This window comes from Lissotriton helveticus, chromosome 12 (assembly GCF_964261635.1).
Source record: "Lissotriton helveticus chromosome 12, aLisHel1.1, whole genome shotgun sequence".
Lineage (NCBI taxonomy): Eukaryota > Metazoa > Chordata > Amphibia > Caudata > Salamandridae > Lissotriton > Lissotriton helveticus.
In genome coordinates this window covers 802,576,263-802,601,371 of record NC_136073.1, presented here as the reverse complement: position 1 = coordinate 802,601,371, position 25,109 = coordinate 802,576,263, and the positions used below count along the sequence as shown (strand labels likewise).

At 47.1% G+C, this 25,109-nt stretch overlaps 1 protein-coding gene across 3 annotated transcripts in view; it reads left to right on the top strand.

Moving 5' to 3' along the window:
- Positions 1-25,109, top strand: part of CERS2 (ceramide synthase 2) — a 152,655-nt gene that overhangs the window by 123,111 nt on the left and 4,435 nt on the right. For all 3 annotated transcript variants that reach the window (XM_078669886.1, XM_078669887.1, XM_078669888.1), the window contains 6 exons: positions 3,870-3,927; positions 4,023-4,073; positions 5,709-5,801; positions 8,141-8,269; positions 14,062-14,168; positions 24,403-24,556. In XM_078669886.1, coding sequence (XP_078526012.1) covers positions 3,870-3,927; positions 4,023-4,073; positions 5,709-5,801; positions 8,141-8,269; positions 14,062-14,168; positions 24,403-24,556 — 592 coding nt within the window. The remainder of the gene's footprint in view (positions 1-3,869; positions 3,928-4,022; positions 4,074-5,708; positions 5,802-8,140; positions 8,270-14,061; positions 14,169-24,402; positions 24,557-25,109) is intronic.

Here is a 25,109-nt window from a genome sequence, read left to right as displayed (position 1 = left end):
ACACGGACAACTGATCCCCTGCGGGGAATAATACATCTCGTTGGCCTTGGGACTCCCAGCTCTAATCCGGTCATGCTTCAATGCACCTGGATGGCGGACTGTCCTAGGATGAGGGAGGCGCGCGGCTGAAAACGTAACGCGCTTATATATCACAATTCCATCGCGAAAGCGAGCAGCCGCGCCCCCATCACTGACAAGACAAGCATGCTAAAGATGGATCATGCTAATGTCTGTTTATCGCAGCACTCCTGGGTCTTCCCCCCGCTCTCTTGTGCTCCAGGTTGAGGTTAGAGCCACGCCTAAAGTTCCAGAACAAGGCATTACATGCGATGTGAGTAGCTAGTGGCAGAGATGGGGACCGCAGTCGAGCATTTTCGAGGGTAACAGCAGAGGTTGCCGAGCACTGGGAGGTAACCGGAGCGTTCAGAGGTGGCACATACCGGGACGGAAGAGTACCTGTGCACGGGCGGAGCGACTGAGGTAGGGAGCAGAGAGGAGCATGGGACGCTGGTACGGGCCAGGTGGCGCCTGGGCTGCACCACGGAGGCTATTGTGCAACAGGGTCTAGCCAACTAAGCCTGCGGTGTCAAAAAATCTACTCCCCTACACCAATCCCATTCCAATAAAGGAGGGCTAAGCCCCCGCCGTTGTGTCGGGCCCTATTATTAACAGACTGCAGCTGGACACAGACTGACTGCGCTTGTGAGGACGCCATGACACCGGCACTCCTCGCTGCTTACGCTCCGGTACAAAGTAAAGTTAGACGCACGGCCGCCATAATTGAATGGAAACAGCTTGCCCCTAGCGGGAGCGGGAGCAGCAGCGCACGGTCTATTTGGGTTGGTAAAAGTATGCTAAATGCAGGAGAAGATTTGTCTCTTATAGACCCCAAGACAAGACGCAAATCGTAGGAGCTGCAAATGAGAAAAGTGTGTTGGGGTATTAGCAGAACATGAAATTTTTTCAGACTCAACATGCAATGAAAAGTTGGCAAAAAGTACATTTATTCCAGAAGAGCTATAGCGGGAAAGTTGGAGACGGAGCAAAAGTGCAAGCTAAGCAGAAGCTAAGCAGTTAAGAAGTGGGGAAAAAAAAGAAAAATGAAAACAGCTGTTTTTAAGCACTCGTGCTTGTGCTAGCTTTCCCCTAGCGGGAGCGGGAGCCGCAGCACGCGGGCTCTCTTTTCAATTGGCAAGCGCGCCACTGCTCGGTGGTCCTGCAAGGTGGATGCCAGCACAAGCACGAGTGTTTAAAAAGAGCTGACCAATTTCTAAAGGTCATCTCCTAAGGTAGCGCATGCGCACTGCCTAGGCGAGACCTAAAAAGGATTTTAGCTTTAAGAACAGACATGCAGGATATTTTTGTCAAGGCAAACCGTGAACTCGCTCAGGGCCAGATGTAGAAGCCAAATATCGAGCGCAAACGCTGAAATTCGCAGAATTTCAGAGTTTGCCATCGCAATTTGGCTGCGAGCAATGTAGGTAAGTCTAAACCTACTTGCAAAATAAGGAATCGCAAAATTGTGATTCCTTATTTTGCGCAAGCATTTAGAGAATCGCAATTTGCGATTCCCTAAATCCTATGCTGGTAGGCATCGCAAATTGCGATTTTGCCTTTAGGAATCGAAAAATACCACCAACTTAAAGTTGGTGATATTTTGCGATTTCATTTCAAGAAGCACTTTTTGGCTTTTTACAAAGTGCCAAGTGGCACACATGGCGCCACATGTGCACACATGCACATTTCAGGGGTGCAACAGGGTGTCCTTTTGGAACCCTTGCAATTGCGCCCGCAATTTGCGAGTGCCTTTTGGTGAATCGCAAATTGCAGGCGCAAATCCTATTCAAATGGGATGGTATTCCTTGATTGTGAATCTCAATTTGCGATTCGCAATTAAGGAATATTAAGGAATCGCAAATATTGTCGCGATTCCTACCTACATTCAATTTTGTGAGTCCCTAATAGCGATTCGGTAAAAATCGCTATTAAGGACTCGCAAAATTGAATTTACCTACATCTGGCCCTCAGTTTTTTAATTAAACAGGAGATATCGTAGATGGTCCAAGTCATATGGGATGTTGGTGAATGCGCCCATGATTGTCACTGCTGATGTTCTGAGGTCATATATATTACAGGTTGTGTTAAATAGACTGGTTGGGATTTAAGAATTTAGTCTTGTTGAAAGCTCGAAGGGTTACAGATTCCATATAGTGGCGGGTCATCGGTTGCTTTATGGTAGGCCCGACATGTTGTAGCTTCTATATCATGGTTTATCAAGACTGTTCCTTGTGGTGCTTTTCACCATAGGTTCTCTTGATGCCTAGACTGTCTTGTTATTAGTTGTTACTCATTACATCCCACTACATTGTGTCCACTTATGGTTTGTCATTTGTTGTGTTGTGTGGAGGGCATGTCGCATGCTATTTCGGGAGTGGATCTGTCACAGATTGTCTCCTGTGTTCTGCGTCTTGTAGACGCAACTAAAACATGGTGGGTGGAATGCTTGAAATGGCTCCTCTGTGCAATTCCAGTCATGGACCAGCCATATGTAGGCCATCTTCAGCCACTCCTACAGGGACCTTTTAGAACAAGCTGCCAGAACAGTTACCTCTGAACATGGACATCTCATGGATGAGGCCGAACAACCCCGAAACTGGTCTCTTGCAGTTTATGTTTGTGTTCAGTCTGGATGGTCCCCTCTCCCAGCTTTTGCTTGTGTGTGAGGAAGATTAGAGTAGTGTGTTACAGGACTTTGAGTTCTGTTGTAGCTATGGAGGGGCTATGAATGCATTTAGTGCCATTACCTAATGACAGGATGCATCTTTTCTTCTGGTGTCACAGGTTTAGCATTGCGCATGTTACAAGTTGGTTCTGTAATCTGGTGTGTCATAGTCTGAGTTCCCCGGCCTGGCATGTCACTGATTGTCTAGTAGATAGTTGTGTCATTTGCCAGGTTGTCCCAAAGCTTGGTTTGTGCCATTTCACATGTTGCATTGTGGCACAATATGGTTTGCTATGCGTATCAGAGAATCACATGTTGCTCTGGTGCCAAACATGTTGCATTTTGTCTCTCGTGGGCTTACTTGCACCGATAGTGTCCCTTGGCCTGAAGGAACCAATGGTGTTCAAACTTGATGATGTTATGTTTAAGCCTCCCAGTTTTCAGTTTTTACTGGTTTTTACAGATCAATATATACAGAAAACAATGTGTTTCCTGTCTGTATTTATTGTTAAAAGAAGACAAATACTGAAAATTGTGATTCTAAAGAGTAACTTTCCATGCTGTCTGTTATGAATTCCAAGACAACAGATAGACAGCATGGGGAGATAAAAAAAGGTTGAGATCTTTAATTACAGACATATGTTAACATATATTTGCAGTAAATTGCTCATATTTACCTGTAGTTGCAGTGTTTTGCTATATTTGACTGCTGAATTTGCTAAAACGTGACAGGCATCAAAGTGTGAGTGCATGTTTATCAGTTAAATAAATGTGGAAATGTACTGTTTTTGACTCCACTTATTCAAAAACCACAAAATAAACATGGACAAATACTAATAATATGGCCCAAAAATGAATATTGATAAGAACAGATGTAAATGTTAAAAAAAAAATATATACCATAAAATCGTGAGCCATTGTAAAGTTGCATCTCGCATCTGGAATGTTTTCAGTGACCTGCAATGGCATTACGCATGTTTTGTTATAATCTTACATAGTTTTACTCGTTGGAGGTCCAATGGCAGCCTTGTAGAGGTTTACCAGTTGTAACTTGTGGCCGATGGGCATAGGTGAAGACCCTTGGTCTGATATATCCTTGTCGGAGTGTCTGCAGTTCCCGCTCACCTGTGTCTTTTCTTTTTTGAAGTTGGAGGTTCACCTTCTATCTGGTTGCATTCATCGCTGGGATGGCCGTCCTTGTGGACGTAAGTATATAGCCTGTCTCTGCTCTTCTGCGTGTTGATGCCGCTCGTGTAAAAATGGCAGCATGGTCTCACGATTATCCTCTTCCTTCCCTCAGAAACCATGGTTCCATGATCTTCATGAAGTTTGGGCTGGATTCCCCAAGCAGGTGAGTGACCTAGGGGGCTGCTGCATGTGTCGCCACCAGGAGGCAGTGTGCACACAGTGCTCTGAAGAGCTCAGCATATAAAGGGTTCACGGTGTAACACAGGAGTGTTACTTGATCATGGGTACGACCTGTATATAGGTTATGGCCTTCCACTGGGAGTTGCCCAATGGGCTGCTTGCAGCCTGCATAGTGGGAAGATCTGTGCAGTATTCATGGCCAAGAATAGGCAGGTTCAGCCTTTAGGCCAGTGCTTCCCAAATTATTTTTTTTGACCCACAGCTCCCTTGACCCAATGGCCATTGCCAGTGGCTCCCCCCTGTTACTTTTTTTGGAGGGGGGGTGTGTGTAAGCCTGGCCTCGGGAGTACTTCCAATTTTCTCCCTGAAAATAATTGGGATGAAGGTATTCTAATCATATACGCAGGGTGTTTCGTATTACTAAGACAGCGCCTCAAATAAAATATTCCTACTTGCACTTCTTTGCCCATGCCTTGAGTACCCTCTTCAACTTTTTTTATCCCACTTACAGTGCTAGATGGGGCCTACATGGATAGTGGTGCTATCGCTAAAGTGTTTCTGAGCAAGAAGAATATTTGCATGGACTTCCATTTCCACCCATGTCATACGTGCCAACACACCTGTCTCAGCAGGATGACTCATGATTTTTTAAACCCCATACAGCTTTATTTTAGCTGCCCCTCCCTAAATTTGCCTCTAAATCAATGCAAGCAAAATAACTTCCTGAGATTTTTTTTATGGTTCCCCTTTGTTGCTTTCAAATGTTGGCATTATGCCGTATATGGTGTTTTACTTCCCTGTGCTCAAGGAGAGAGCAGGCCTGTCTGAAAAATGTGTGTGTACTGAGAGAAAGGTGTACTTGAAGTACCTATGATTCAAGTAAAAATGTCAATGCTTAATGATACTTAGTGTGTTTAATAGGAAGGGCAACTGGACTTTCTTGATAACTTGCATTATCAAGAAATGTAAAATGCATTTGGAAAAAAACAAAACTAATAACTAACCTATCAAAATAAATCCGGCATCTTCTGCTTACTTTGGGAGTGATGGAATGTGGGGTTCCAGTGAAATATGGAGGTCATCTCCCTCGACATACCATCAATTAAGCACTAAATTTACAGCTCTAGGCATGACACTTACAAATCATCGACATTATGCGTTTATATGTATAATTAGTTTAACTGAACCCAACAACCCCTTTAACATTAAATGCATTAAAGTGCTTGGTGCGCGGCACCCCTGGCAAGGTTTGACTGCTCCCCAGGGAGCCACGGCACACAGTTTGGGAACACCTGCTTTAGGCACTAGGTTGTGACCTACACCTTGATACTGGTCAACCAAGGCACTCACAAAAGTCAGGATTCTCACTGAATGTAGAATGCTAGTGTGAGTTCAGTCTATGGGGGTTATGGCTTGTATAGGGATGTGACATACAAGAGGAAACAACGGGTGCAGCCAGCATTGTGACAGTCATCATGGAGGGATGTGGTTTTGGGGGAGGGGGAGCGCACACTCTTTTGTTAGGTTACAGGAAATAGAGCTTGGCTCCGGGGCCTCAACCACAGATCTTGGATGCCACTTACACAAACAATAACCATCATTTTTATTTTCTTCTTAGACACTATTGCCATCGCAGTACTGGTATTACATGATTGAACTCGGCTTCTATTGGTCGCTGCTGTTCCGTGTTGCCTTTGACGTGAAGCGAAAGGTGGGTTTATTTATTTGTGTGATGGTGCGAGATGCAAACCTTTCCTATGAGGGTGTTGGAGCATGGGTGCACAGTGTAGGTTGTTTAACTGCAGCTAAGAGATGGGGTGTTTGATGACCAACCTAGGGTGGGTCTCTTAACAGTACACAAAGGCGGTAAGTGGCCCAGCCCCCATGAAGGGGGAGGTGCTCCGCTACACATTTGAGCCTGGTGATGCCATGTGAATCACTCCGCAGTGAGTGATCTTGGAAGATTGAAGGGCTGGACATGCAACAGTTGCGGTGTTCTGCCGTATGCTGTGGGTTGGTCACTTTGCGCTTGGCTGTGTCAGTGGGTGAATAAATGCTCCTAATGGTGGGCGAGTGGATCACCCCCTGGGTCTGGTGAGTGGATCAGCTCGCAGATCTCTCAGCAGTACTTGTTGGGTTGGTATTTGACCGCACATGGAGGTCCTGTTGAATGGTTGTGTGGCCGGATGTTACTCAGGAGCACAGATTGAGGGAGATGTCTGACTCCTTCCAGTTGACCACCTGTCCGGTCAACTTCAAAGGTAGGCTGATATCCGGGTCTTCCATCTTTACTGTGGCAGGCCAGTATTACCCTGGAATTTGATACCATTGCTGATTAGTCTTGTTTCCAGCCGATGTCCTGCTTTTGATTCCACCTCAATGCCATCGTCTTGTTTCTTTATTGCACTCTTCTCACTCGATTATTTTGTGTTTTCCTTTTTTCTCTTCCTTTCTCTTTTTTTGCCTTTCCTGCCTTTGCTCTGGATCAGTGTCTGTTGATGGAAAAATAAGTTCCCGTCCTGTACCCATGTTCGCCACCGGTATAAATTAAGCACTGTCTCAATGTACTCATGCAATTCCTTTATAAGGTGATTTACCCCTACTCTGTGGCACATCATTAAATACTGCTCCCTAATCTAAGGGAATTCGGGCAGAGGGAAGTCAATAGAATTTACATTGCCATTTACTGTTACAGCAGAATTTGTAAATTTAGAAACTTTCAATAGTTGTGTTGCAACAATGTGTTTTTGTCCCCACTGGAAAAGAGGTTGCTTGGTTAAAGGCTATGTGAGCACTCCAGCGAATCTGAAAAAATGTTGAAACATTACTGACCAGTTGAAACCTTTTGATATTCTGCTGCTATTTCATTGTTCAAACACATTTGATTCATTGAAACTTATGTTTCTGTTGAGTACCACAGTAGAGCTGAATGCTTTCAACTTTTTTAAAGCAGCAAATTGGGTTTGAAACAAAATGACTTTGATGCCCCCGACGAATTGTGGCGACCCTTTCTTTGGTATGTTCAGTCAATATATCTGGTTGTCAGCGCATGCCTATTTTTTTTTTCACCAGTACAGTAAATGTACTACTTGAACATATGATAAACAGATGAGTATTATGCAAATGTCAGACAAAAGACAGAACAATACATCATAATACTAAAAAATGTAATTCATCTTGGAACTGCTTTGAGAGCAGATTGTTTATAAATTTCTTAGTGGTGTACAGCATCATTTACAATCCGAAGTCATTGTTTCGGACCTTTATGCACCAATTCTGAGAGCCTTCATCAGGACAAACAATTTAAGTTATAGATGTTATGTTAGGTGCGTTGATAAATTGCATTCACCTCTTTAATATGGCCCGAAGGTCTATCAAAGTCTTGCCACCTTTACAGCCCAGGAATTCTCTTGAAATTGACTAGAACCTGAGTGGTCTATTGGTATTTTCTTGGAAGTTAAATGATATTCATTAATGTTTAGTAAGGTTGCAGGAAACAAATGTATTGGCTAGTGGCTGTGTAGACCTAGTTATATAGCGGTATGGGTTTTTACTAGCATGGATACGGATACATGGATGGGTGTCCTATAGGTCTGTGAGAAGATATAGGAAGAGTCAGATTATTCTTGAATACCCTGCTACTACACCAGTGGGATCTTCATCCTCCACTGGTGTCGGGCACTTTCACTCGGCCAGTTCCCATTCCCCAAACACTAGAACATTTCCCGGCTCTCATATTAGTCACAACCAGGTTGCTAGTCCCTTGTCGTTTAACTGAAAGAGGATATGCAGGCAAAATAAACTGGTATCTGTGCTTGAGAGTAGGCAAGTCCCTCCTGTGTATATTTATGTATACCACAGTTGAACAAGATCACACATAGTCAAAAAGAGGGCTGGGACCAAAGAGCTCTCTTCCTAGGCTCTACTGACACCACATACTCCTGTTCACTCTAGTCTGCTGCACTTGTGTCAGTGGGACAGATTCACTAGTCCTGTTGCTTCTAACTCTCTCCTGGAGGTGACCCACATCATTTTTTCTCTCCACTACAGGACTTCAAGGAGCAGGTCATCCACCACTTGGCCACGATCATCCTCATCAGCTTCTCCTGGTGCGCCAACTATATCCGCGTAGGCACGTTGATCATGGCCTTACATGACTCCTCTGACTACCTGTTGGAGGTAAGTATCCTACAATACATCTTTAGATATTTGATGGGGAAGAGAATAGAGCGCATGGACCTGTGGCTTTATTATAGGTTAAAGGCCCCCATAGCAGAATACCGGGCTCGTGTATGTATGTGTGTGGTGTGGAGAAGATTTAGGGTTTAGAGGATGAAGCCGCATGCATGCCCCTGAGGAAGATTACATCCACTAAACTGTAGCTGGGCAGGTCTCTATTCTGTCCATCATAGATTACCTGTGACAAAATAATTTAAAGGGAAACTGGCACAGAAGATGGAAATGAGAACTTGTTTTGAATGGTGAGGTTTGGACCCAACTTAAAATGTGTGCCCACTTACTTCCACTGGTGTGATATGGGCTCTGACCAAACCTTGTGCTTGGCCATCCAGTACTTGAGTCACCGAGGGTCTTATCCATCCTCGAGGAGAGACCCCGCCATACTCAGTTCTTCTTGAGTGAGAACTTTCTTCCCTCCTCCTTTGCTGGTTGGGCACCTGTATATAAACGACAGGGGTATACCCAACTAACCCTTTAATACCTGGGTATGGGACGTAATATAATACACTCAAAATTGGTATCAAAGGAAACAATACTCAACACTTTTTGAGAAGAGTACTTTTAATGACCCTCTCAATACAGCACAGGTTAGTATATTGCGCTTTAGTGATGGTATCCGGATCGCTGCACAACAATGATATATGCAAAAACAACAATTGATGGACAGAATGCAGAACAGGGTATGCTCAGACGTGAGTCCCTTGCTCACTTTGCCACTGGATTCAAGCAAGCCGGGCTGAAGACGGCTGGAATGCCAGAAACCGGTCCTCGGAAGCTTGTTTCCGGTCCAGGGAAGACATGGCTTGGCAGTTCGGGCTGGACTGTTCCCATGAGGCACAGGGTCAGACTGATTTGCATATAGCCATGTCTGAACTGGGGTGGCAGAGTGGGCTAAAGAACGGTGATGGATTAAACCCAGATCTTTTGACTGGGTGTGAGTGCTCCGTCCATCACCACCCCTTTTTGTACCGCACAACAATGATATGTCACACTTCATTTGTTAGTTCCGAATATGCTCGAAGACTTAAAAGGCGCTGCAGGTCTCATAGCGGCGCAGCAGTAGTTAACTCCGCAGCTTGCGCATGTTTGCTGTCCTGCCCAAGGCAGAAGTAATGAGCTGGGCGCCAGTCTAAAAGAGGTAATTCCGGTTGCTATAGGAATCATTCGCAGCCTGGGCAAGTTGTTTGTTTACTTTAGTGATTGCCTGGTGTTATATTGTAACACATAGCTGCCTCTAGGCCCAGCCATCCGCTCCCCATCTCTTTTGATGTTGCATGAGATCCCCATCCTGTTCCGGCTCCTGCGTGCTATGGTTGGCCATGTAGAGTGTCTTGGACATTTCTTTTTTCAGCTGGTGGCCACGGTGCTATATTCTCACAGGGCAATACTACAATAGATTGCAGTACTATGTTTTCTTCCTTGAGACTGACTTCCTCATCCTGGTGCCAGTGGAGTTTGGGATGTCCCATCCTACACCCCACTCCTCCTATGCCACAGGATTATGGAACTTGAATTAGAGATTGTGGGACCATCCTTCAGGTCCGGCCCAGTGTCTGTGCACTGGCGATCCTGGCCACACTGCATGGCCAGGAGCCACACTCGAAGCACCTTTTGCGACATCTTGCGGTGCTCTTCGGGCATCCGCCAGCTACCAGCACTGCCGGGTGGGTCCAGGCAGTCCCAACAAAAAGTCGTCCCGGTCTCCCACTGCCACTTCTCTATCAATCTTGACCGCTGAACCGAGAGTAGCAACTTCGGCTGCAAATTGAAGTTGGTTGGATTGCTCAGATTAGCATTCAGTGGGTACTAGGCACAGACACGGGCATGGGGAGAACTAGACTTTTATCAGCACTGCACTGCACTGCACTGCATGTTGAATTAAAGGCCTGAATCATGATCTCTATGGCTGGAGCACTCTGGTGTCTAGGTTGTCTGGACCTTGGGGGAATAGATTCATGAAGTTCCTGGCTCGGGATGATAAAGTTCAAGACTCATGCCTGTCTGACGCCAAAGCCATCAAGGAAAAAAACCTGCTTGTAGCCTCACAATTACTTAAGCTAAACTAAAATGTGGAGGCAGGAGTTTCCAGAACTGTAGATAAGAGATATGCGTGCACTGTAAGGTTAGATAGCTCAGTCTAGATGAGTAATTATTCTAATAACCATTTATATGAAACTTACTAGTAAGTCTTTATTACTATAACCTTAGAATCTGCCATAGCGGGCTCAACCGGCCATTTAAGGCCTGCTCCAGCGGTAAAGGCCTGAGTCGAAGGCGAGGGCCTTTAACAAGGGTGCGGATCTGTAATGGCCTATTGGCTGGTAGAACTCACTACGAAGAGCTCTAAGGCTATTTGAGCATTCCGCCACTAGCCGCCGAAATCCCCTCGGGCTCCGTATGGCCTTTCGCTCGCAGCAACAGCTGTGAACAAACATTGGAATGTTGGAGCTCCGGGCTTCTACCAGCCATTAAAAGCCCGGAGCAGTACATTGTTTTCAATGGAGCGCTCAACATTCCAGTGTTCTAATACCCAAATAAACCCTCTTAGCAACATTAGAATAATGGAGAAGTGTGGCTCACTGGTTAGAGGCGGCAGACCCGTAAGCAGAGAACGGCCCGGGACCAGGGTTCGATTCCCGACGTGGCAGGGTCGTGGACCAGGGTCAGCGGAGTCGATAATTCTCGCCTCGGTGCCTACTCTAGTCAGAAACCACACTCGGCAACTCTGGGCATCAGCTTGCCTCATCTTCACAACGGCCCCCCCAGACTGCCGGGGATGCTTGGTCGCACCTTAGAGATACCCATCAGGGACCATCTCTCAGGGTGAGCCAGGACGGGTTCCCCAGCGGTCGAAGCGTGGAGATACTCCTCCGGGAGTCGATTCCTAGCGCTATATAAACACGCAATTAAAATGTAAAACACAGCACGTTCTACAATTATGACTTGCAGTTCGTATGCAGCTCCTTGGTGCTGGTTCATCCTTCATGGATCTTGTGACCTGCAGGTAACACAAGGATCTCTACAGCTCAAGATGTAACCCTCTAAACTAGCTCCATAAAATACAAATCAGTGACATCTATGTTACACGTTGTGCTTTGCAGCAAGCATATAACCTCAGCCATTTTATGGGCAGTCAAACCTGCGATAAAAATGTACACAGTATTCTCCATCATGAGCAGTAACCTTCAAATAGTAGCCGTCCGGAGAGCTGGTTGAGAGCAGGAGAGCTGGTTGAGAGCAGGAGAGCTGGTTGAGAGCAGGAGAGCTGGTTGAGAGCAGGAGAGCTGGTTGAGAGCAGGAGAGCTGGTTGAGAGCAGGAGAGCTGGTTGAGAGCAGTAGAGCTGGTTGAGAGCAGTAGAGCTGGTTGAGAGCAGTAGAGCTGGTTGAAAGCAGGAAAGCTGGTTCCAGAAATCTTGAAATTCGAACTTCGACCTTGTCCAACCTTAGTGCAGAAGTTGCTAGGATTATGGCAAGACAAAGTCAAAATATAGGCCAGATCAGAGACTAAAAACAAACTTTTATGCTAGTTTTTTCAAACCTTCTAGAGTTAAAACTTTCTTAACTAAATGTAGGATACATGTGGCATTAATAATTTTGGACTACATTTTTCTCACTAAATATTTAATTGAACTTATATGCATTTAAACTAAAAGATACAAAAATGTAAACTTGGCTCCCACCAAGACATTACCAGGGATTGTAGTGAGCCCAGTATCCGAGTAAAGAGCACCTCGCATGCCCCCTGTAAGAATATCAAAACACAAATGTTGGACCAGTCGGTGCATTCCACCTACTGGTGATTTCACGTTTGGCTAGAATGAAGGCCAAGTCCTGGAATTTATCAGTGTCCTTCGTCTTGGCCAGGGCCAGACTGGAAACCAAAACCGGCCCTGGAAAAGTGTTCGCCCCCCCCCCCCCCTCCTCCTCCGAGGGTTTTGTGGGTGCCGCCGAACTCTTAGCCAGGGCTGGTTTTCGGACGATTTTGTTACAGGGCCAATTTTGCAAAACGGCCCTGTAACAAAAACGGCCCCCTGGGGCCCCAATACGGCCCCCAACCCGTGCAGCGCACCGGGGGATTGCCCGGTGCCCGCTACGGCCAGTCCACCCAGGTCTTGGCTGTATAAGGGAATAGGCCGAGTAGGCAGTGCACCGGCACACATGGCACCACTCTGCCAGTAATTCGGGCCATTTCTGCCTACACCCCCTGCCAGTAGGGAGTCGAGGCCTGGCAATTCCACATCATGTGAATAACGCTCGCTCCCATCTCCCTACATCTCGGGTACTCTGCACCATCTCTATGGAATATTTGATTAATTCAATTCGGATTGATGTATGCCCGGTGCAGAATATGGAAGCTAATCGGACAAAATCATTATTTCTGGAGACCTTGGGTGTCCTCTGCAGTACATTCTCCCAGTCCTTATCCTCTAAAGGCCTTCCTAGATCTTCTGCCCAAATGTTCCTCAGCTTGTCCAGTGGTTTAGCCGAGGCCCTGCCTATCGCCCTATACAAGCATGTAACTGCCTTTATGGTGCCCCCAGCTATTCCTATGTATTCACACTTGGCATGTGTTGTTGGTTCAAGAGTTCTTGTTATAAATTCAGTGTATATATAAATTTACTAATATGTGCCGCACAAGCCATTCTTCTAGTTTTAGGGACGTGGAACAGTCTGAATTGTCACACCTGTAGGAGTGTGATGGTTTGTAGTTGTATTGATGCTGCCATTGGCGGCGCTGGCAGGACAATGGGTGGCACAAGCTGCAGTGGCCTCCTGACGATAGCCCTGGCGCACATTTGTTTTGTTGTTGCAAATTTAGCGTTGGGGTACACATCCAATTACTTTGAAACTGAACATAAAAGAACAGTAAATATTTGTCCTAGGCTTGACTTTAAGTCCAATAATCTCAATGTATTGTTCTTCAAGGGTAGTCCCCAGTTGTTAATGATGGAAAGCAGTCAGGGCAGTAGGTATATAGGCCAGTAGGAATACACCAAGCAAACTCCCTTAAAGATAAAGTACTGGGCCCGGCCTCTGATTGCGCACTCTTGGTCAGAGCTCCAGACGAAGACCCATGGATGACTGTACAAGACAAAGGTCCATTGTTTCAAGTACTGAATAAAAGTCCATGAGTGAAGTAACCAACTAAGGATCACGGATGAGACTATTGGACAAAGTTTCACAATGTGTATTCACTTGTGAGAGGAATGTACAAAGATTACCGGACACGGGCCCGGGGGTTGAGAGCTGACACAGGCCCCCAGGGCAGAGTATTGGTTGCAAAGCCATCATTCTGGTTTAAAACTCTGGTGTGGGAGGAGGAGGTGGAGTACAGGACTCCAGTTCCTTTGAGATTTCCATAAGGAGTATTTGTACAGCCGCATCCAATGCAGTCTGTTTTTCCTAATAGATTAACGTCACCCGTGGAAACAAAATGCAGATTATATATATCATATAGTGAATATAATTTGTAGCACAAACATGGCTGTTGGTAGTTTCCAGGGATTATGTGCTTTTGGAGCACTCTTTCTTTCTTCAAGATCACCAGGTTTTTGGTTGTGATCCACACGCAGCAAGTGGCCGATGAGTAGGAGGTCAACCGTACTGATCGACCATTGGCTCGTTGGAAAGGGTGCAGCAACTTCCTTAGATATAGATGATACAGGTCAGTGATCCCTGGACTCTCCCTCTTCAAGGTGTATTACATTTTCTTTTTTATTGTCTCTTTTCAGTCAGGGAAGATGTTTAACTATGCTGGCTGGAAGAACTTGTGCAATAACATCTTCGTGGTTTTCTCGATCGTCTTCTTCATCTCCAGACTGGTCATTTTCCCTTTCTGGTGAGTATCTCTGCAGCAGTGTTTACACATATCCCTGTGTCAAATCATTCAGCTTCTCCTGTCTGGATCTCCCCCCCCCTTCTCTGAGCAATTGTTGTCTAAACCTGGAAAACGACATGATCTGGTAAAGGCGTCCCCACCAGTGGTACATTCCATCTGCAATCCAACTGTTATGATTGTTATGATGTCATGGTCATTTATTCAGGAAAAAACTGCAACTTATTAGCAAGTACTTTGACTATGTACAGGTAATTTCCATTGGGTGAACTCTCCATGGTTAGTTACAACTGATTTCGGGAATATCCGAGTAGACTGAGAAGGTATGCCAACAAAACGCTCCATTGAAAATCGTATAAAAGCATAGGATGTGTCCACCAACTACATGGCTTACTAATCGCAGAACATGTACCACCAAACCATTAGACGTGTCCTGCAGCAGAAAGAATCCTAGATATATTTTTTACATTTTTCTTTTTTATTTGATTTTCATTCAAAGAAACACCAGCCGTAGTAGAAGATATCACATTAAACACCTGTCAGTACAAAACGCAGACCTATGGAGGCCATCGCACCACTGATATGTTGCCGGGATGCATGTGAACCTGTTATTTTTAGAAGATAACCTCAGACAATAATAGACAGTTTCCCCTTCTCAGTATCTCTGCCATGATCCCCACACTCTGGTATGTTTCTTTGAAGAAACTGCATTTCTTGTCTAAGGTCACTGGCACTCCAACCTGTAATCCAGGTCTAACGCTGGTGGTGTCGCCGACAGGGCCACCCGGCAAATTTATATGACGGGTGAACCTGATCCCAGGGCACCAGTTCGCATCATTATCCCTGACTGGCCATGGGCTGGAAGGTTAGAGAGTGAAGCAGAAGGTAAATGTAGCGGGGGAAACTGGCTTCTACGCTTTATCTGGTTAAGATAGGCTTCTAGTGTTGGGACTACATCAGGCACTTCTGTGTTCAGCAAGAAACCAAGACACTGTAAATCTACCATGTCACGTATTGTCTGCTCCATGGAAGGAGCTTGCAGGAACTAGTCACCCAGGTACAGATAGACGACCCATATTATGAAATTGCTTCGACAGACTTGCCTTTATTTGAAATAAAAATGGAGGAGACCAGAGCTGCATCGCAAACCCTGCTTCAAGTATTGAAGGAACTACTGGTGGTCCCTATGTATAGCAACATGTATGGAGGCACCCTAAAGAGGCACCCTAAAGATGCAGTGTCCCAGTAAACTCCCTGGCTGTCCCAGATGTATGAGACGAAGGATAAAAGGTTACACATAAAGTGCCATAAGTGGTGCTGGAAACCTTTTCAAAAGGTTCATTGATCATTTCCCTCCTGCCTATTGACTTGTATAAGGAATAAAGTTGTACTAATGAGGGGAAACTTTAGCCAGGAAAGTATTAAAATGTGTTAAGATGGCAAAATAATGCCGCCACAGAATATTCTGCATTATTCTGCATAATATGCCTTGTCTTCATAATTTGACTCCTTTGTCACATAATTATGGTGGGTCTGCCCTAGACCAGCCGAAAGCATTGGATATGACCTCCTGTTGGAAATCCGCAGGCACCTCTGCCCTGCTGTAATCGGAGCATGGCTGCTGCTTTGCTCTGGTAGACCAAACCATCACCATTTAAATTCTCGCCTGGTTTGAAAAGTCCAGTTCTCACGATCCTCTACAATTGGACAAGCAGTGATGGTAAAGCTGGTAGCTCGGTGTGTCATGCACCGCTTTTCCCTTAATGCCTTTCTCACCTTAACTTCTAGATGGGTTCAGAAAAGCTTTGTGTCCAGAGAATGAATTTTGCTTTTCCTGCCTTAGGCCTGGTGTCCACTGTTCAATCCAGTGTCCTTAGTTGATCCAATGCAGGGAGATTACTGTTGCAACTGAAGCCTGAAGACGGTTAGCTGTAACATTGGAAAGCAATCTGTCTTAAAGCTCTTTGTGGTTCAAGATTCCCTAACAAATATCACCGACTTGGAATCCTGCAGGCCAGGAATCTGTGTTTTTCACCAGGTTCATTGGTAAAAAGCAGAGTAAAAATGAACTCTCATAGATACATTTTTGATGTTTGAGGACTTCTTCCCACCCCTGTTTTCATTTTGTCCATTTCGTTAAGTTGGGCATTCTCCTGTGGATTCACCAGGGTCTTCCCTGCCCACTCAGACAGCACAGACTCAGTCTCTAGCTGCTGTGAATGTGTGACCTCCCAGATCCATGTTTCACTTGTTCTGTCTGAAAAGCACCATCAATCCACATCATTGCATCTCAAAGGATCATGGCTTTAATCTTGCCATTCAGGTAAAGTGCCCAGTCATGAAATGTCTCTATAGGCTCTCCGGGAGCTATACCATCCGTGAGATCCCTTTGAGTGGGGGGAGGGGCAAGAAGCAAGTAGGAGGCTAGTGGACCTCAAGTGTGTGGGTTGAGGTTGTTTGCATCTTATGTTCTGTGGCCTGATCCACAATAGCGCTGCAGACTCATTCAAGTACAACGCTTCCGCACTTAGCTTTCAGTGGTATCGAAGGCGAGCAGACGCAGGCTTATCAAGGAGTTAGTGTCGGGGTGCTCTGGCTCAACACTTGCATAACAACATAGTAACATAATGTTCAACCCAGAGCTTATCTTTTTAAGAAAGAAAAATAATTTAATACACATCAGAACAAAAAACTACATCCGACGCTAACAGGACGCCATTTAGTGTCTCTGGGTGCTTTTGAGGCAACGCGGACCCTTTACTGGTTATATACTTCCTCTTCGATCCAGGCTCTTTTCCTCTCAGTATAGGTGGCTTTCCAACTATTGGGTAAAAGGTATTAGCATGACTTAAACTCAGGTGCAGGTTGTATCACTCTGAAATAAGTCTGTTCAGTTCACAACCCTAGTCAGGACAGTGGGTCAGTCCCCGATATTTGGTTTAGGCCCCTGGCTCTCTAGTGCGCTGGAACCTCCTCCACCAGAAAGGTTGTGTGCCAGCTGGCAGCGTCTTTTGGGGTTCCCTGTTAGTCCGCCAGGCCCACCCTTGATAGCTCACCATGCAGAAGTGGAGGCAGCAGTCGATGCAGTATTGATCTGGGCAGCGGTCAGTGTTTATGCGGTTCGGCCTCAGTGGCGGGCTCACACTGGAGCTGGCACTCCTTGCTGGGGCATGATTGGGCCAGAAAAACTTGTAGTTGCAGCTTCTTATGGCTGGTCATGATGTTGGCAGCTTTAGCCCTGCATGGCTGTGTACAACAGGCAGCTGCAGCCTCCATAGGGGCTGATCACCCCAGGCAGTCACGTCCACACGCAGGCTGATCATAACCCCAGTAAGTAGCATCTAGGAACAGGCCGATCGACATAAGCAGGCATGGTCATGAACAGAACGACTCCCCGGCTCCCCAATCAGGAGCTATAAGAATAACAAGCATTGGAAATGCAATAGGTCTCGCAGCATTAGAGTTTGTGCTTTTAGAATTGTTTATGTTTTTTTTTTTTATCTTTAGCATTTTTGTTTCCTGTAGGCAATGCTAAAGAATTACAAAGAAAAAAAGCCATAAACAAATCTAAAAGCTCTAACTCAAATGCTCCGAGACCTATTGCATGCACCCATTCAGTTGTTGGCCTCTCAGCTGAGTCTGCCAACTAGACAACAAAGTGGAGGTGGGGCGGGGCTGCTGGGAGTAGAGCTGTGGACTTGGAAGAGGCGGGGCTGCTGGGAGTAGAGCTGTGGACTGGGAGGAGGGTGGGGCTGCTGGGACTGCTGGGAGTGGAGCTGTGGGCTGGGAAGAGAAGGGAGCGCTGCTGGAAGTGGAGCTGTGAACTGGGAATAGGGCGGGTGCTGCTGGGAGTGGAACTGTGGACTGGGAAAAGAAGGGAGCGCTGCTGGTAGTGGAGCTGTGAACTGGGAATAGGGCGGGTGCTGCTGGGAGTGGAGCTGTGGACTGGGAATAGGGTTAGGCGCTGCTGGTAGTGGAGCTGTGGAACCGGAGAAGATCGAGTTTCTAGCTGCTGAAACTGGAGCTGAGGGTCAGGGTGAGGTGCTGCTGAGGGTCAGGGTGAGGTGCTGCTGAGGGTCACGGTGGGGTGCTCTTGACCCGGATCCGGACCAGGTTGAGACGATGTTGGGAGAAGGGTGATGTGCTGCTGAGGCTGGAGGTGTGGCTCGGGGGAGGGGAGTGCTGCTATCCAGTTGCTGTGGCTCAGTAGGGTGGCGAGGTGCTGCTGAAACTGGAGCTGTGGTTTGGGGGAGCTGCTGCTAAAATTGGAGAGCTGTGGGTCGGTGCTGAACTGGAGCTGTGACTCCTGATGAGGGCGAGGTGCTGCTAAATCTGGAGCTGTAGCCTGGGGGTCGATGAGGTGCTACCAAATTTAGAGCTGTGGCTAGGTGGTGCTGAAACTGCAGCTGTGGGGTCGGGGCGACGGCAAATGCTTCTGAAGTCGAGCAGTGGGTTAGCAAGCGAATGGGGTGCCGCTGAAAGTTGAGACGATGGCTGGTAAGAGGATGAGATGATGCTGAAATTGGAGCTGTGGCTGTGAAGAGAACAAGGTTCTCCTGAAATTGGAGCTGTGAAGAGACCAAGGTTCTGCTGAAATTGGAGCTGTGGCTGTGAAGAGAGTGAGGTGCTGCTGAAAGAGGAGCTGTGCCTCTGAAGAGGACGAGGAGCTGTGCCTCTGAAGAGGACGAGGAGCTGCTGGGAGCTGTGGCTGTGAAGAGGACGAGGCGCTGCTGAGAGCTGTTGCTGTGAAGAGGACGAGGCGCTGCTGAGAGCTGTGTCCCGGAGCTGTGTCAGTCAGTCAGTGGAGGCGGGGGCTGTGTCTCTGAAGAGGACGAGGCGCTGCTGAGAGCTGTGGCTGTGAAGAGGACGAGGCGCTGCTGAGAGCTGTTGCTGTGAAGAGGACGAGGCGCTGCTGAGAGCTGTGGCAGGCAGTTAGTGGAGGCGGGGAGCTGTGCCTCTGAAGAGGACGAGGCGCTGCTGAGAGCTGTGGCTGTGAAGAGGACGAGGTGCTGCTGAAAGAAGAGCTGTGCCTCTGAAGAGGACGAGGCGCTGCTGAAAGCTGTGTCCCGGAGCTGTGTCAGTCAGTCAGTGGAGGCGGGGGCTGTCCGTCAGTCAGGTGAGCAGTGCGCTCAGTGTCACAGCGGAGCCCGGGGGCTGTGCAGGGGCGGGAGGGGGCACGCCACCGAGGCTGCAGCCCTGTCCGAGCTGTGCCAGTCGAGCCCGGCGGAGAGTCCCAGGCAGGGAGCGAGTGCCGACCCCAGGAGCCTGAGCCGGGCACAGGGCGAGGTAAGCACCGGCCCCTCTCTGCGGAGGACCCGAAATCAAGCAAAGGTGTTACTTTTGGGGGGGGCTGGAGGGGGGGGGGGGTTGGCTCAGGGTCTGAACCCTCAGTGAAACAGCTTGCTGGGGGAGGGGGCACTTAGCTGCGTGTTTGCGGCTCTCAGGGTCTGAACAACACGCGTTTCTTGTTTGTTGAGGGAGAGACCCCGTGAGACATGCCCAGGAGGTCTCGGGGTCTGAACAATTTAGGGACCTGCTTCTTGGGAGGGTGGGAGGAGGGGAGACTCCCGTAGCGTGTCCGGGGCATTCAGGGTCTGAAGCACACGTGTCCCAGCTCGTCGGGGCAGAGACAGCCCGAGGCGCGTGACCTCGGAGTTTAACCCGATGCTCAGAGAAGTAAGTTTCATTCCAGCAGCGTCCTCAGGCTCATAGCCACACACATTTTCGCTCTCCGGGTCCGGCCCTGCGACCCAGGAAGTCGGTTTATATATCCGTACGGTTGGCATTTCGTTCAGGGACACTAACCCACCGGGCACTGTACTTCCTGGGGATTTACCTGCCCATGTAAGTATGACATATAGAGATTATAATATAATATTAAAATAACGTTGCAATCTGAAAAAACATGTTTGCATGCATCCGTTGTAAACTAGGGGGAGGGGGCGGGAGGCGGAGAGTTGAGGCAGGCAGGCATGGGAGGAGAGGAGGAGGGGGGAGGAGAGTAGGGGAGGCACGGCCTAGCGGCCGTGCAGGGGGAGGGGGCGGGAGGCGGAGAGTTGAGGCAGGCAGGCATGGGAGGAGAGGAGGAGGGGGGAGGAGAGTAGGGGAGGCACGGCCTAGCGGCCGTGCAATCAAGTAGTGAGGGGGCGGAGTTGTGGGAAGGCTGAGAGAGAGAGTAGGCGGCTGGGTGCATGTGCACGCGCTTTTAAGCTCAATGCACATGCGCATTGAGCTTAAAAGTCACGGGCACTGCAAGGAATCGCCACGATTCCTTGCAAGTTAGATAAAGTCTGGATGAGCCCCTATAGTCTCGCTTGCTCGATGCGCATGCGCATCGACAGGCGAGACCTAACAAAATGAGCCCTCTCTCCACTTAGGCCCTCCATCCAGGTTCAGGAATGTCAGCAATGCACTTCCACTGTTTGGGAAAACAACCTCACCTCCTTCTTGTGCAAAGGCCTGGCTTGTGGCCCACTGGCCTCCATTTCTGTGAACTGCATACACGCGCACTATGCAGGCACATGAATCACTGGGCTTAACACGCACTCTGGATGCTAACGTGAAGAACTGTGTAAGCGCATAGAAGCAGAACTTCATACAAGTGGTCCAGCAGGCCTCCACTCCTCTGACTCAAATAAAAACGTCTACTCACTTAATTCTCAAAACATGATGTGTTCCACCACTGCTCTATTTAGTAGCCCTAATGTAGGCACAGTAGCCCACTATCCCATAATGTGGACATGTTTGGTTTGCCCATCCAGGTCACAGGACATATCCAGGACTTACTCATGGTCGGGTACAGGCCTAGCCTTTTGGGCACATGCTAGATTAGCATGATGCCAAAGCAAACAAGCAATGACAAAGCCAATAGGTCTCATCTATGAGAAAGCTATTGTCATCTGGGCTTCCGTCTCTTGAAGACATGAGAACACTAGGGAGCCTAGAAGTGAGAATCTGCAGTCATATTCGCGGATTGGACTGCCTTGCCCAATGTACATGTGTTCATCTGACATCAAGACACTTTAGACCCGCTGAGATTTTTTGTTTGCCTATACTCTGCCCTCTTGTGGCAATTTGAGGAATTGCAACAGTAGTCTGTTTCAATACTAGTTTTACCTGTTTTGGAGAGGTGTATCAGGACCATTTGCAGAATTTCAAGATAAAGGAAATGATTTCTGGTAAAAGAAACATGTCTGTGGCTTCATGAAAGCCATGGAAATTCCTTATTTGGAAAAAAGGAAGCGCTTAGGTTCCCTTTCGCTGTTTTTTTTTTTCCCTCACAAGATCATATTGGCAGTAGACCTGGGTGGTAAACTCCGATCTGGTTGCGGAGTTTTCCCCACTCGGTGTTCTGCATGGAACACGGAGTTTTGAAAAACTCTGCGTAGTGGCACAGAGCAGAGTTATCCTCTCTCGCAACTCTCCACCGTTAAGTTCTCGAGCATGAGCGAGGAAAATCCAACGCTAGACCACCTCCTGCTGAGACTTCTCAATGCAGGTGGTCGCGGTTGGTCGCTACCACTGACGTTGAGAAACCTGCTGATCACGTTGAAACTGCTGCTTGAGTAGAACATCTACTCAAGCGACAGAAAGAAGTTGCGTCCTCTTGCGCTGTGCGTGGTACTGTTCGTGCTGATTTTACAGCGCAGGACAAACTCCCAACACTAAAAAACAACGCAAGCAGCGCAACTTACCTCACTCCACTGCTTGTGGATCTCCGTGGAACGCGGCAGAGTTTTCTCTAGTCACTTTTTGCTGCGTGGAACACTGCGTACTCCGCCCAGGTCTAAATGGCAGCAGGATTCACCACACCTTTGCAACTATAGGGAACAATGACCATATGTTCAAATGAAACAAAAATTTGGCCATATACGTCATAGAAGCAAAAGAAATATCCAAATGATATGTACCTAGTGAATTTTAAGTTTACGCCTTTGCATCTACATGCAGCTGTGTCTGTTTTTACCCTCTCCGCAACACCCTACGTTTATGGACCGGAAAGTTCGTCGCACTGTACTTCTACCTCTGTTTCACTCGTCACGAATGTCAAACCCCATCCACCATATAGGCCCAACCAAAAGCATCACCTTTTCAGTCATGCAGCCAAAGGATGCCGAGGAATAAAAGGCATATCGTAGCGCTTCGGGGCCTGGTCGGATATAGAAAGTGCTATGTAAATGATGCAGATCAATTACTTCACAACCCTCCAAGCGCTTTGGGCCTCCCATGGGGTAGAAAAGTGTGGTACACATACCAAGTTAATCAACAGAATACGATACTTCATATGATCGATGGCCCATATCTGATCTAAATTAGCAGGTTTATCTGTAGAGGAAGCGGGTCGATCTTCTGGGCTTCCGTCTCTGCAAAGACATAAGAACACTAGTGAGCCTAGGAGTGCTCATCTGCAGCGACATTAGTAAATTGGGCTGCTTTGTCCAATGTATAAGTTTGTTCATCTACCCTTTAGACACTTTGCAACCGCGAAGTTTTTTTTTTGCTAGCCCTATGTTGGTCGTGCTCTCCCCTCTAGTGGCAAGTTGAGGAATTGCAGTAGAAGTCTATTTCATTACTAGTTGTACCTGTTTGGGTGAGGGTTTGTGTGTGTGTGTGGCTTAGCCATCAGGCACTTTTTAGGTCTGACCTTTGAAATGGCTTGTTTCGTCACACCGGTTTTCCACACCAACATTCATACTATACATACATGAAGGGGCTCGTGGTCAGCGGGTATCGTCCATTATTCAGTTAAAATGGCCCCTTTACCACATCATATAGGAAGAGGGTCAGACCACTTGGCCTGTTGGCTCCCTCCACTTTAACTGACTGAACAAAGCCATTGCGTCTTGTTCACCTCTCCCTAACAAAGTTGCTTTCTCTTCAGTTGTAAAGCTGGTTCAACGTGTGCATAATTATTTTTAAACTTTCAATTCTGGCTCTTCATTTTTCTAACACTCCTTTTAAAAGTTAGTTATAAAAATGTTTAAATTACATTGCAACATTGCAGCTGCCTGTGATTTGAGTGCTTGGTTAAGTTGGGATTTCTTTTTACCTCTTTCACAAACAATAGTAATAATAATTAAATGCGTAGCACTACTGAATATCACTAGTAAAAACCGCTGCATGGGTGATTTTTTTTTTTTTTTTAATTAAACATTTGTTTTATAAGCATAACGGAGACTCATTTAGGCGATGCCATATTTTCAATTGTTTTTGTTTGTGCCATATGCTTCCATACGAAAAGAAAATAACCATCACACCAGCTTCCTAAAGCCAGCCCCGTTTGTTTAGCTAATTCTTGTTCCTTCACATCCATTCCCTAATCCCTCGCACGTTATTCTTTCCGGTGCCACCACATTCTGCTTCTGTTTCTCAAGCTCTACCTTCACGCCTCACCTTACATTGTTTCGGTCTAGTTACAGCGGTCTCTCTGTGATCCCTCTGGTCCTGTGTGATCCCCTACACTCACTCACTCTCGCTTTGACCTTCTAGCCTGTCTTTGCTCCATTACATCTTCCACCCTATCAATTTCCCCTGCTTTGAGTTGCCATTTCATTCAGCCCACATATGGACTTTGTACTCTGTTCTCACACTCTGCCTAAGAGCTGTAATTCGATCTCTCTTTCCACTGCCAAGAAAGCTGGTCTCTTTTCCACCCAATATGCTCTCTGCCCTTGCACTCACCAGTGGTTGTTGCCTCTCCTAGTGTACACCATGCCTATACTCAGTTTGAACTTGCATCCTATCTCTTTATTCTGGCTAGGCATTCTCCACTCTCCTACAATGAGTTTAAGCACTTCCACTCTTTTTATGTGACTTTTTACTCTGCAATCCTGTCTCCTTGTTCCTTCTGGCCATGCAAACAATCTTGCTGTCTGGCATGCCATTTTTCCGCCCTTGCGTTCCGTCTCCATCCCTCACACTAAATCTGACGACCTTGTTATGTTGTCTTCTTGTTGTATATCATTGTGACAATGGAAAATAAAGTTAAAAAAAATAAATCTGACCACCTATTTGCACTCACAGTGGTGCGTTACCTATAAGTGCTCTGAAGTCCTGTCTCCAGCACTCTGCCTCTTGGCCTCCACTTGTTCTTGCACCTCCTTCCACCGCTTATCCCCTCTTTCTCAGGGCCCTCTCACTCAGTTTCTCAGCAGTCCTACCTTGTCTGTCCCATCACAGATAGGATTTCTCCATGTATATTATACTGTCTGGCTTCACACCCTGTTTCTGTCCCCAGGATCATTCACTGCACTTGGGTGTACCCAGTGGAGACGTACGCGCCATTCTTCGGGTATTACTTCTTCAACGCCATGCTGATGATCTTGCAGTGTCTGCACGTCTTCTGGGCATACCTGATCCTATGTATGGTCTACAAGTTCGTCACTGGCCAGGTAAGTCCATTCCACAAGAAGCATAAGCGTGGTCTCGAGAACCCACTATACGCACACACTGTGTGTGTGCCGTAAATGTAAATGTAGAGGTACTTGTATAGCGCACGACTACCCGGAGGCATCTCGGCGCTTGTACGAATACCGCTGAGGAACCCTTCCTGGCTTTTCCCTGTGAAGTGTCCACTCCTACATCCAGCGTTGTTGGGGCCGTTGTGGAGATTAAGCAAGCTATTGCCCAGAGTTGCAGAGTGGGACCCATGATTAGAATAGGCACCGAGGCGAGAATTATAAGGTCTGAGGAAATTGAGGCCGAGGCGGGAATTGAACCCTGGTCCTGGGCCAGGCTTCTGCATCAGGGTCTGCCGCTCTAACCATTGAGCCACACTACCCCAACATGCCCCCTTTACAAATATACAATGTAGATCCCCTGATGGGCATATTCCACAAGCACATTAGCTTCTTGATGCCTTTTGGCATTATTTTGTTTGCGCTTTATAAATTGTCAAATCAAAATCACAACAAGAGGGGTCTATTACAGAGTCTGCTTCACATA